Source organism: Hypanus sabinus, chromosome 6, assembly GCF_030144855.1.
Source record: "Hypanus sabinus isolate sHypSab1 chromosome 6, sHypSab1.hap1, whole genome shotgun sequence".
In the NCBI taxonomy this organism is placed as follows: Eukaryota; Metazoa; Chordata; class Chondrichthyes; order Myliobatiformes; family Dasyatidae; genus Hypanus; species Hypanus sabinus.
In genome coordinates this window covers 77115569-77129423 of record NC_082711.1, presented here as the reverse complement: position 1 = coordinate 77129423, position 13855 = coordinate 77115569, and the positions used below count along the sequence as shown (strand labels likewise).

The window sequence follows — 13855 nt, the reverse complement described above, 5'->3', positions numbered from 1 at the left end:
GAATTCCGATGATGCGCAAATTCTGTCTGCGAGAACGATTTTCAAGATCAGTAATTTTAAACTTATACTGATCTAAAGTTTTAGCAGTCGACTCTATCTTCTTCTCTAACACTTCAATTGTACGTGCTTTTTCACAAATTGATTGTTCAAGAGTCGTGATCTTATTTCCATGCTGCTGAACCACTAACGCCTGCGACTGAAACTTAGTTTCAAGCGATTTAACAACTCCTTCAAGATCGGATATTTTCGAAGTAATCCTCCTTTCCAAATTTAACAGTTTACTGTCCAATTTACCTTCTAGTCTGCCTTCCAGACCCGCAAATTTAGCATCCAGTTTATTGTCCAATTTACCTTCCATACCCGCAAATTTAACATCCAGTTTAATGTCCAAAAGACCAGAAATTGCGTCGATGGATACAGGATCCTTAGCCGATTTCTTACTTGTAGCCATTTTAGGTTTGACAAGATTAGATCAACTATTATTTTAGGAAAAAAGGGTCAATCAAAGGTAGCAACTCATATGATTAAGTTCGAAAAGATCTAATTAAAGGGTGATTATAGTTAAAAAAAATAAAGAGCGCCTAAAAGGCAGATGCTTACGTCGCCATCTTGAAACTCCACCCCCCTATCGACATTCAATGTCATCCACCAGTGAGTTTGTGGAGTTGTTCTACATTTGAACTCAATCCAATTAATTCTCTGATTCTTTCTCAATCTCTGTACATATTTCCATGCAGTATCTTTGTCTAAAATAACTTTACTCAGCATAGGCCGAGCCCATCACTTCCCTTTGGTGCCCCTCCTCCTTCCCTTTCTACCATGGTCCATTATCCTCTTTTATCTGATTCCTTCTTCTTCAGCTCATACATCTTCACTTATCACCTCCCAGCTCTTCAATTGATCACCCACCTATCCTATCCTTCCCTTCACCTGGTTTCTCCTATGATTTGCCAACCCGTGTTCCTTTTCTTTCCTCCATCTTCTTATTATGGCTTCTCTCTCCTTCCTTTCCAGTCTTGATGAGAGATCTTAACCTGAAACATCGGCAGTTCATTTCCCTCCACAGATGTTACTTGATCTGCAGTTTCTCCAGCATTTTGTGTCTGTTCTTTGGATTTCCAGTGTCTGTAGAATTTCTTGTGTTTATTGATTCCAACTTTAAAATGTGAATACAAATGACTTGAGGGCATTCTTACATTTGTAGAATTTTAGTGATGGAAGTGAAGGTACAACAACATTATTTCAATTGTATGGCTTAATAAGAATTCCTTTAAGTAACCTGCATAGAATCAGAATCAAGATCAGCTTGATTACCATTGACATATGCTGTGAAATTTGCTGTTTTGCAACAACAGTATAGTGCAGGACGTAGAAATTACTATAAGCTACAAAAAATAAATAAAAAAGAAGAATAATGAGGTAGTGTTCACAGACCATTCAGAAATCTGATAGCCAAGGGGATGAAACTGTTCCTAAACCATTGAGTGTGGATCTTCTGACTCCAGTACTTCCTCCTCAATGGTACTACTGATTCTTGATATTTGAAGTGGCACAATTTAAGTTTGGTATTTTGGTATTGTGTTTGAGAACTTGTTAATGTTTCTGACATAGAGTGTGAGAAAAGATCTGTGTTTCTTGTACGTATGTTATGAGGAGGGCAGAAATCTTTGTGGGAAACTGAGTGCAGTTACACTTTTTTATCATTGTTTTGTCATTTTTTTTTAACTTTTACATGAAGCTAGTTTGAAATGGTATGCCACTGCTCTTGATCAATGACCCTGATCAATAGCTGAAATGTGATGGAAAGCAGAATGTGGGTATCAAAGACTTAGAATAAAGAAAAACTGGCCTTCTCATGTCATTATGTTTGAGTCTTTCGAAGAAATCTTTTCCTCAAAATGAAATGTTTTGTTAGTTATCACAATCCATTATCAGGTGTATTTGCTGTATTAAAAAAAAATATTTTATATTTTTCAAATGTAGAAACAGGAGTGTTAAATTCTGCAGTAACATAGCTACTGGTTGGAAAACAATTGAATAGGGCTGAAAAAAATCATTTTTCTATATGAAAGGCAATGCTAAATATAATATGCGTATCTATTAAAGTAATCCATGAATATACCTCTGCTCCATCTGGCAACAGTAGAATTACCCAGTAGCCAACCATTTTAATCCCCATTCCCAATCCTACATGTCAGTCTACGGTCTTCTCTTTTGCCTTGATGAGGCCACTCTCAGAGTCGAGGAGTAACACCCCATATTCCATCTAAGTAGCCTCCAACCTGATGGCACAAACATCAATTTCTCTTTCCAGTAAAAAGAGTTCCCATATTCTTATATTCTCCATACTGGCTTCTTACCTCTTCTCCTCACCTGTCTATCACCTTCCTCTTGTGCCCCTCCTTTTTCCCTTTCTGCCATGATCCACTCTTGTTTCCTATCAGATTCCTTCTCCTCCAGCCCTTTACCTTCCCCATCCACCTGCTTCATCTATGACCTACCAGCTGGTTTTCTTTCCTATTCCCCCCATTTTTTAATTCTGGCATCTTTCCTCTTCAACTCCAGTCCTAAAGAAGGATCTCAGCCTGAAACATCGACAGTTTATTCATTTCCAAAGATGCTGCCTGACCTGCTGAGTTCCTCCAGCATTTTGGGTGCATCACTCTGGATTTTTGGCATCCGCAGAATCTCTTGTGTCCATAAATGTGAATGCACTCCTAGCAAAAGTACAAAATACATGAACTCTTGTTCCACTATTTTCACAAATATCTTCTTCAAAATTTTAGGAATGAGGCCTATGCGACGTTACTAGCGTTGAAGAAGACAAACTGGATTGATCGGTACACCAGAGCAGTCATAGTTGATTTCACCCTCTACAATCCCCCTACCAACCTCTTCACAATTGTGTCTCTGTTGGCAGAGTTGCCAACATCAGGAGGAATTCTTTCATTAGTTCAAATAGAATCAGTCCGCATCTACCAGGAAAATACGCTTCTGGATTATTTTATCATGGCTTTTGAGGTGAGAATTTCAGATAATGGATTGAAAATATTACCTATTGCGTATGGGTTCAACATAAATAAAATTTCTTGAAATAGGCAAGTTTCAGCCATACAAAATGCAAACAAAATATTCATGGATGACCAAGAAGTGTTCCTTTTCAGTTTTACAGCACCAATCAACTTTTCAAAGTTTTCTTTCTCTCTCCTTTGGCATTTTGTTACTAGACATTCAGATCTTAAGGATAATCTGTATCAGAGACAGATACAGTACAGCACTTGAACCCTTGTTTAAAATTGCCCTAACTTCAACACTCATAATTTGTTACATTTGTGCTCTACTGTTGCTGTACTAACTCAACTAAATCTGAGATTTTGCCCCTGATTTTCCCAGAAAATGCCATACACCCCACTTCCCCCACCCCCCCATGTCCTCATTCCCTCAAATTTACTTACTCAAGTATCGCTGAAGCACTTGGAAACATTTTAAACCAAACTGGCACACTTACAAATAATTAAAATTCAATAACTTTTTCAACATTAATAAAATCAACTGAAGATACAAATAGTTAAACACATTAGACAAAAGATGCATCATTTTAAATATTCCTACATCACTACAATCCTTACTCAAGTGAGTGGGCTCACTGAACCTGTGTCAGATCCAGCCTGGTGTGGGATCCTTGAGCCAATTCCTATTCCTCTTCCAAATTACTCTAGGGGTAATAAAATTGCTGGTGGAACTCAGCCAGTCAGTTTGTGACTTCCACATCAATGTAGGTATCCTGAAACTCACCCTCATTATTGCAGAGAAATGTCGTCACCTGTAGAATGGCTGACAGATCCTGTGACAATTTTGATTTTAGAGACATTGAAACAGAGCTTCATCAGGCATAGATTGATACAACTGTTGTTGGGCTTAGCCTCTGACTTTATATTAAAAAAAGGGAATGAAATAATTTCTTGAAAAAGAGTAATTATGTAATGAAATATCAGAAGGAAGGATTTGAACACCCTATTTGTGGAGAGGAACATTGTATGGAATTAATAAGTGCAGTGATCTTTTCCAGGCTGTAATATATTTCAGGTCAATCTAACCTCTCTGACTTACGACAACTTGATTCCTGCATTAGATCACTACTTTATGCAGAAGTATGAATGGTTCTGCACTGTGGCACAATTTGGGTTGAGTGCCCAACCTGTGGATCTGAATTTGATTGATAACATTTCGAGAAACATAATCAGCCCTCTATGCAGATTGAAGTTGTCACAATCCTCTTAATTGAACAACTATTTAAATTATTAAAGCAAGAATTTCACATGATGTACAGTAGTTAATTCTGTAGGCATTATTTAAAATTATTACAAGTTTGAGAGTATTACTGATGATACATGATTAGCCAATCTCATGCTGAACACACAACAGGTTAGGTCAGAGCTGTTATGGATTGTTATAAATTCATTTAAGATGTTAGAAAAACTGAGGCAACATGTCCAGCTTCAAAGCATGATTACAAATGCAGCTGCAATGTGGCTGCAAGCTTCATTTTATTACAACAAAACAGACAGCACATTATTCATTTATGAAGTTTGTTTGGATTTCTAGGATGGAGTTGAGTTAAAAATGTAGTTTTATCCAATAATTTCAAAGAATTTTTAAACAATCCAAATTCCATAGATTAAAAAGCTCTAATATTTATACATTTAATAAAATGTAGAGCAGAATTTTACATTCTATTTTTGTTGTGCTTTTCAGCTTTTGTTCCTGGTCCTTATTCTACTTCACCTGTATTTACAGGTGTGCAGGATGACTCAGAAAGGTATTCTGAGTTACTGGCGAGAGCCATGGAATTGGCTGGAGGTCAGAATTTCATGGCAATAAATTATTATGCTTTAATTCAATTAAGGTTGTTTGCTGTTCTTTGTGGGTCAAAATATTTGAAAGTATAGTGGATTCCGGTTAATTGGGCCATCAGTTAATCGGGGCTGTCGCTAATTTGGGACCACTTACAGAACAAAAACAAGTTGAGGAAGTAGCAGTGATTCCCTTTGTTTTTTTGGGGGCACAATGCTGCTTAATTAGGGCAGAAGATGAAAGATGATTACCAAAGGTTTTCTAACTAGTGTCTGTCGCCTGCACATTGTGTGACTGGTAGACACTCCACCATGCTTAGAGCAAAGAGTTCTTAAATAGTGAAAATTAACATATAACCATATAACAATTACAGAATGGAAACAGGCCATCTTGGCCCTTCTAGTCCGTGCAGAACGCTTACTCTCACCTGGTCCCACCGACCTGTACTCAGCCCATAACCCTCCATTCCTTTCCTGTCTATATACATATCCAATTTTTTTTTAAATGACAATATCTTTACCACTTCTACTGGAAGCTCGTTCCACATAGCTACCACTCTCTAAGTAAAGAAGTTCCCCCTTGTGTTACCCCTAAACTTTTCCACTTAACTCTCAACTCATGTCCTCTTGTTTGAATCTCCCCTGCACTCTACGGAAAAAGCCTATCCATGTCAACTCTATCTATCCTCCTCATAATTTTAAATACCTCTATCAAGTCCTCCCTCAACCTTCTACGCTCCAAAGAATAAAGACCTAACTTGTTCAAACTTACTCTGTAATTTAGGTGCTGAAACCCAGATAACATTCTAGAAAATCCCCTCTGTACTCTCTCTATTTTGTTGACATCTTTCCTATAATTCGGTGACCAGAACTGTACACAATACTCCAAATTTGGCCTCACCAATGCCTTGTACAATTTTAACATTACATCCCAACTCCTATACTCAATGCTCTGATTTATAAAGGCCAGCATACCAAAAGCTTTCTTCACCACCCTATCCTCATGAGATTCCACCTTCAGGGAACTATGCACCATTATTCCTAGATCACTCTGTTCTACTGCATTCCTCGATGCCCTACCATTTACCATGTATGTCCTATTTTGATTAGTCCTACCAAAATATAGCATCTCACACTTATCAACATTAAACTCCATCTGCCATCTTTCAGCCCACTCTTCTAACTGGACTAAATCTGCAAGCTTTGAAAACCTACTTCATTATCCACAACACCACCTATCTTTGTATCATCTGCATACTTACTAATCCAATTTACCACCCCATCATCCAGATCATTAATGTATATGACAAACAACATTGGACCCAGTACAGATCCCTGAGGCACACCACTAATCACCGACCTCCAACCTGACAAACAGTTATCCACCACTACTCTCTGGCATCTCCCATCCAGCCACTGTTGAATCCATTGTACTACTTTAATATTAATACCTAACAATTGAACCTTCCTAACTAACCTTCTGCGTGGAACCTTGTCAAAGGCCTTACTGAAGTCCATATAGACAATATCCACTGCTTTACCCTCATCAACTTTCCTAGTAACCTCTTCAAAAAATTCAGTAAGATTTGTCAAACATGACCTTCCATGCACAAATCCATGTTGACTGTTCCTAATCAGACCCTGTCTATCCAGATAATTATATATACCATCTCTAAGAATACCTTCCATTAATTTACCCTCCACTGACGTCAAACTTACAGGCTGATAATTGCTCTTAGAACTCTTTTTAAACAATGGATCCACATGAGCAATATCCCTGTTTCTAATGACATTTGAAATATTTCTGTCAGAGCCCCTGCTCTTTCTAAACTAACTTCCCTCAAGGTCCTAGGGAAGATCCTGTCAGGATCTGGAGATTTATCCACTTTTATATTCTTTAAAAGCGTCAGTACTTCCTCTTCTTTATTCGTCATAGTTTCCATAACTACCCTACTTGTTTCCCTTACCTTACACAATTATGTACACTTGTGATTTTTGTCACTGATAACAGTAGGACAATTGTTTTCTTTACCGTGGTTTCAACCCTTCAGGCTTAGAGAAACCAGAAACAGCTGGGTGTGAAAATGAAACAATTTCTCTACTTCAACAAGTTTGGCACTATGAAGAATTTGAAGGTACTGACAGTTATAGATAGACAGATAGAGCTACCACTGTAATCATCTTGAATGTTACAATGAAAATGAAGACTTGAAGGGTGCAATCATTGATAGCATTATGTGAAGCCAGTCCATTATCTACACCAGGTGTCTGACCTGATTTTGTTCATTTACAGTCAATTGAAAGAACGTGGCAGCATGCAGGTACATTGGGTGAATTCCTCTGTAGATAACAATTAGGAATACAGAGATTTATAATACTGTAGTAGCATTGTTATGTTCTATTTGTTCTATATTTCATTTAAATACACAATTTGTTAATTAAACAGTACTTTGTTTTTTTTTATATAACTATTTAACTATTTCCATGAAACTTAGATAATTGAGCAGCTGCTTAATTGGGCCAAAATGAACTGGTCCCAATGTGTCCGATTAATCAGTATCCACTATATTTTGTAAAAATTCAAAGAATTAGAAATAGTAATTGTCTATTTTGGGGGGTTGAGACTGGGGAGAAATAGAAAGAATAGCCATGACACAAATCCCTACTGTTAGGTTCACACCCTACACATGTTTCAGAAGTGTTTAATTGACTACAAATCTTCGTGGGATATCCTGAAATGGTGAAACATCCAGTTAAATAAATGGAAGCCTTTTCTACAAAATTTAAAGAATATTCAATATGCTTACAACTTAAGCCAGAACAGTATAACAACTTGGCCTATTTTTATATCCTATGCTGTTTTTCTGATATTAACTTTTTGAAGTAGTTTATCAATGTTTGCTTGATTTATTGATTGGATTAATTGATCCAGCAACACTTTAGCCAAATGAAATGTAACTTTTAAAACATAGTTCTGAGTGTGTGGAGCACTGCTTGCCAATCTGTATCCTGTTTTTCTCTAGATTGGACTTGTCGTAATTAGTATCTTTTATTATGTGTATTATGTGTTCTATTTCGTACTGGCTGTGGATGTTATCGACCATCTTCATAGTGGATATTTCAAAACATTTGTGGATATGAGCTTCATTTCTGCATGGATAAAGGTGAGTTAATGCAGAAAATGGGATATAGAAACCAAAATGGAATGTCTTCCCAAATTTAGATGAACTTTGCAGATTTGTCAGAACAGTGAGGCAGATGTTGAAAGGGATTGCTATCACTTTTCCAGACAGCTGCCAGCAAGTTTGGGATTTCCACATGTGCATGTGCAAAAGTGGGACTCTTGTTTGTCTTGACATATGTTGAAAAAATTGACTGCTCTTTTGAATTTGCCGTGGAATTCAGTGTCAGAGCATGATGTCAGATTTCCCCAGCGGTGGGAAATCACATGAACAACTTATGTCAGATTAGATGTGCATCAAGGAGTGTGGTTCCACCTATTTCAATTAAGGATAATGCCCAAGAGGGATTAATAATCACTTCCTCTGATTGGTTTTTCACCTGGCACCTTCCACGCTCCCCCCAACTTCTTTATAGGGCCCCTGACCCCTCCTTCTTCAGTCCTGATGAAGGGTCTCAGCCCGAAACGTTGACGGCTCCTTTCAATGGATGCTGCCCAACCTGCTGAGTTCATCGAGTTTGTTTGTAAGTGTTGATTTGACCACAGCATCTGCAGTGTACTTTGTGTTTGGGATTAATATAAGTGTTGATGTTGTTAGTTACTTCATAAAGAGGGTTAGGTGATATATTAAATCTACATTTTCAAAAGATAGTTGAAATAAAGTTTACTAATTAAAGGATAGGTAATTGGTTAAAGAACAAAACAATAACATTTGAATGAATGTTTACTTGTTGACAGAATTGACTACTGGATTAATAGTGGGACCCAGCTATTTTATACAATGACTTGGACAAAAACACAAATTCAACACACTGTATTACTTTTGCTGTTAATGCAAGCTGGATTAAGGAGTGAGTTAGGAAAATGGTGTAAAAGATCTAAAAGGTATACACGTATACACGAGGACATCTACAGATGCTGGAAATTCGAGCAACACACACAAAATGCTGGTGGAACGCAGCAGGCCAGGCAGCGTCACCCAGACCTCCTAGGAACATGCCTCCGCCACCAACTTACTCCAGTTGGCTTCAGGATTCATTTTCGAGCCCTTTTGCCAATCAACTTTCCAGCTCTTAGCTTCATCCCTCCCCCTCCAGTCTTCTCCTATCATTTTGCATCTCCCCCTCCCCCTCCCACTTTCAAATCTCTTACTATTTCTTCTTTTTAGTCCTGACGAAGGGTCTCGGCCCAAAACGTCGACACTGCTTCTTCCTTTAGATGCTGCCTGGCCTGCTGTGTTCCACCAGCATTTTGTGTGTGTTACTTAAAAGGTGTACAGGCAAGTTAACCAAGTGAGGTGCCGGAATCCTGTCAGTTGGGGTAGGGGTTATGCCTGGGTGGAAGGCAGCTCAATATGCTTAAGGAATAAATGTCTCACTGAGTTTTAAACTGTCTGATTACCAGTGCTGGGCACAAAAGGCAGAACTACTTTTATTAAGGAGCATTCATAGAACAAGCAGCCATGAATGAAAATCGTGGGTTGAACAGACTTGGCATCCTGAGCTGGCAATAGCACCCTTCCCATTTCAGGAACTTGTTCATCACTGAATCTATATCTTAAATGTTCTCAAATAGTTTTACAGTGCTTTACTTTTAAATAGTTGTTTCCAATTTTCTTTTACTTAATCACTTCTCAGAGAAGAAGAATATATAACATCAATAAATCTAATTAAACTAAAAACAGAAAACACTGGAAATACGCAGCAGGTAGAGAGCCACATCCACGGGAAGAGAAACAGAGTCTTCATGATACAGTTGGTCGAAAGTCCTTCAACAGAAATGGAAAGAAGTAGAAGTATTTATTAACTGCATTCAGCATGGGGGAGGAGAGATGTCTGATACGGATTACTTAAATTCATGATCCTTCTGCATTTCATCCCTTCTCAAAGCTGTGATTGTTGTATTGCAACCACTCTCTTGTTTCCTAACCCCTCACCATTTCATCAGGTGAAGTACAGTATATCAAACTGGCAACAGGCAAACCTAGCCCCTTTAACAGATATACCAACGTACATTCACATGATTGTCTTCATTTCATCTGTCTCTATCAGTCTATTCCTTACATTTAGATAGAAAGCTATTAAGCTCCTAATTGACTCCAATTGACTCTTTTGTTGTCAGTTTTCCAGACTTTTTTTTGTTCTGTCTTCTGAATCTGTGCCATCTACAAAACACTCAGCCCCTCAGATGGATTACTAGCTGACAACTGCTGCTCAAGCTCCAGAATTCAGAACTCATGGTCCTGCAGCTGGCAGTGGTTCCCACACACATCATTCCTTGCAGGAACATCTGTCAGACCAGTTCTACTGGATGAAAGAAAATAGTAGGATTTAAAATAATCTGAAATCTTTATATTATTCTCAGGTGAAGCGTTTTCTTCATGGGTTGCTTGTGTTCCTGCTTTTAATAAAGAGCATCCATTTATTACGCGTTAACAAGATTATGGCACCCTGTGCAACAATGCTGTGGCTGTCCTATTCCAATTTGATGGTACCAGTGGTAAGGAGCACTTTTGTTTTTGACAAAACTTAGTTCAAGTTGCACAAAACAAAGCCGAAGCTCAAATCAACATGTTGGTACATTTCTGATGTCCTTAGATTTCCCTTGAGACTCCTAGCCTTCCTGATTTCTGTCCCCTAACCATAGATCTGTCCTTGCAACTTTGACTTTTGTCAGTTCTTCAGAGTCACAGATGCCAGGCTGTGTTCCAGTTCTGCAGTGACTGATAAACCAATGAGGATACAAAAGACAACAGATGCTTGAACCTGCAGAAACAAATGAAATGCTGGAGAAATAGGCGGCTGACTGACTCACAGAGTTCCACCAGCATCTTGTGGGATCCTCAGGCTTTGTAATAGTTGGGATAGGAGGTACGACAGGGCAGATGAGTAGGACTCTTCAAGTCATTTACAGAGTTTCTGTATGGACCCAGGAAATGGACTCTGGTTTCTCAAAGCCATCCCAAATAGTACTCCTCCATTTTCAGCAGGCCTGGGTCAGTAAATTCTATGAGTCATAGGGCACGTTCAACTTCCTCAAGGAAATTCTAAGTATATTCATGATCTTTTTACTGTCCATCGAATACTCTGTTATTTTTCTTTGACTATTCAGTTAAGGGGTGTCAGTTGTTCAACAACACCTTGTATAGTGGGCAAAGAGAAGGACATTCCCTGTTAGATTCTTCATGCAAAGCCTAAGTCACAATACTACAATACCACAAGATGCAATTTTTTTGACTGCTGTGGTGCAAAAGAAACCATTATCCATTGACTTCTGGAAAGTGAGCTTTCCAGGAAGCTCTGGAAGAGCGGTGTCAAGGCTCATCCCATTGAGTATCAAATGTATGATTCTGAGCTCCACATGTTGTTCCCAGGGACACCCTACTGAGGCAAGCAATGCCAGATGATAGGAAAGGACTGTCTTGATGAAAACTGGGCTCTGATCCTCCCAAGATGTGGTGACTATCCACAACCACATATTGCAGATGACTATGTATTAAGACTGAATCTTAGTGCAGCTACCACAAAGCTTGGCTACAGTTCAGGGCTGACCTACCACTGTACACTTAAGGAAATAGAACACTTGCAGAAATCCTTCAGACTTCTTGTTCTTGGAAGATATGTGAAAGAAAAAATTATACTAATGTAGCATGAATATACAAGTCGTGCAAGTATATGCCCTGTGCTGTGGATTGTGACATACAAGTATCTTGTACTGTAATGGGTTGACAAAAGACTGCAGATGCTGAAAAATGGAACAACAACAAAAATCCGCTGGGGGATCTCAGCGGGTTGAACAGTATCAGATGCGGGGTTATGATCCAAATTGTCGGGGGAAAGGAATTTCTCACAGCTGCAGATCGACCCACCGATGTTTGTTGCTCATTTATTATGTATTTGCAGTGCTTATTAATGAAGTAAAATTTGAAAAAAAGTTGACTGGCACTTAGTTGAGGGACCTTTGGGAATATTGGATTTCCTTGAGTGCAGCCAGCAGCAGCAATGTCTGTTTCTAAGCCAGGCGAGCCACTTGGATGTGTGCCCATCATCAACTGCCTGTGAACTATTTTAAAAACCATAAGACATTTACACGAGTTGGTAAAAATTAAATTCTGAAAGCCAGGGAACAAACTGTTATCTTCACTAATGATTTTAAACAGATATTAGTGTATTTGAGTTGCTTTTGCACTTTTTAAATTTAATTTTCTCTCTTTCATACCTGCCATCATAAGCACCGCTGCGTAAGTGTTCTTGCTATAATTTTTTTTAATGTGTCAGCTCCTGATCCCTTAGTTTCCTGCAAAATGTTTTCAGAGATCATAATAGTGGCAAAAGAGATTGTTCCAGGCTTTGTAATTGAGTGCGGTCCTATTGCAACATCATCCTGTGACAGGAAACAGTACTACAAAGGATGTTCTTTGTTGAACATTGCCAGGATATCCATCTTATTGGATTAATTTAACTATTTCTTCAATTTTCACTTTCAACAAATTGCATTCATTTTAAATCACTAGTATTACATGATTTGCTATCAGTTTCTTGGTGGGCAACATCCTAACTAAAACTAGTTTGCAACAATGTGCAGTGGGATAATCTGGAGTGTAGAGTTCAGCCAACGTTCATTTACATTTCTTAAGTTACAGCCTTATTAGTCTGAGCAAAACTTTTAAGCTTGTCAAATGCATGCAAACACCTTGCATTGATTTTGTGCCTCTGTTTACAGTTATGTGGGATTGTAGTCATCGTGGCCTACTCCTGCCTGGGGAATTTGCTGTTCCTTTCAGAATCCTATTCATTCAGTACTGTAGTGAGAGCTTTTCAGACATTGCTAATGTACTTCATGGGTACCAGTGAAATGAGAACATTTTCAACTCTCTACAAGTTAAACCAGCTGTCCATTGCTGTCTATTATGGGACATTCTTTTTTGCCATGACCATACTATGGACTGGATTGGTAAGTACCTTGATGTATTCCTTCATGTTAATGTTCTTGATGTTAAATAAATCCTGTTATGAGTGTATACACATTATAAAACATATTTAAAAATACATGTTGGTGCAATTTTATTAACTATACAATGAGCAGTGAATTAACTTAGGGGTACATAAGTAAGAGGTCAAGACCAGCATATTGGAAAACTTCATTTCAGCCTGTGGAAGGGAATAGAGAAATGAAGAGAAAAGAGATGCAGTGGAGAGAGAGTGGAATTTTTTTTAAACCAAAGGCTCCAAGAGCAGTCAATTGTAAACCACTGAGAACTTGCACTGAGGTGAAAAGATGATTGAAATCAGAGAGGAATTTGTTGCCATATGGCTGAAATGTATCAAAGGCACAAGTGGTTAAAAATACTCTCAGTTTGGTTTTATTAGTACATTTCAACAAATTCATCTTTGGTTCCATTTTAAATGTGCAAATATAGTTGTATTTATTCATTATACTGAACATTTCAAACTGTACATAGATAGCATCAAAATCAAAACTTCACAACTCTAATAAAATGCCGACTGCAACAACATTGATGGACTCTCACGTTGCTGCCTATTCTGGGAATAATTCAGGGCAGTCTGTTATGTTGCTGCCTGTTTCACACTCCAACAATTATTTCCACTAATTTAACCTTATGTTATCTTCCTCCCATTTTGTAATTCAAATTTTTATTATTATTTATTCTTATTTTACAAAGCAGCGCAGCATATTATAGAGCAGACACAGTACAACATATTTACACAGCCATCCCATGACAGGAAAACATATAAAACTAAGAAACAGAAAAATACTTATAATTTAAGTTTAACAACATACAATCAAAATTGATCCCACA

At 38.0% G+C, this 13855-nt stretch overlaps 1 protein-coding gene across 1 annotated transcript in view; it reads left to right on the top strand.

Annotated features, from left to right (window-relative positions):
- Positions 1 to 13855, top strand: part of LOC132395594 (polycystin-1-like protein 1) — a 237974-nt gene that overhangs the window by 208258 nt on the left and 15861 nt on the right. Inside the window, exons 58-62 of the mRNA XM_059972420.1 lie at positions 2787 to 3021; positions 4756 to 4860; positions 7877 to 8017; positions 10399 to 10533; positions 12757 to 12987. Of these exons, the coding sequence (XP_059828403.1) occupies positions 2787 to 3021; positions 4756 to 4860; positions 7877 to 8017; positions 10399 to 10533; positions 12757 to 12987 (847 nt within the window). The remainder of the gene's footprint in view (positions 1 to 2786; positions 3022 to 4755; positions 4861 to 7876; positions 8018 to 10398; positions 10534 to 12756; positions 12988 to 13855) is intronic.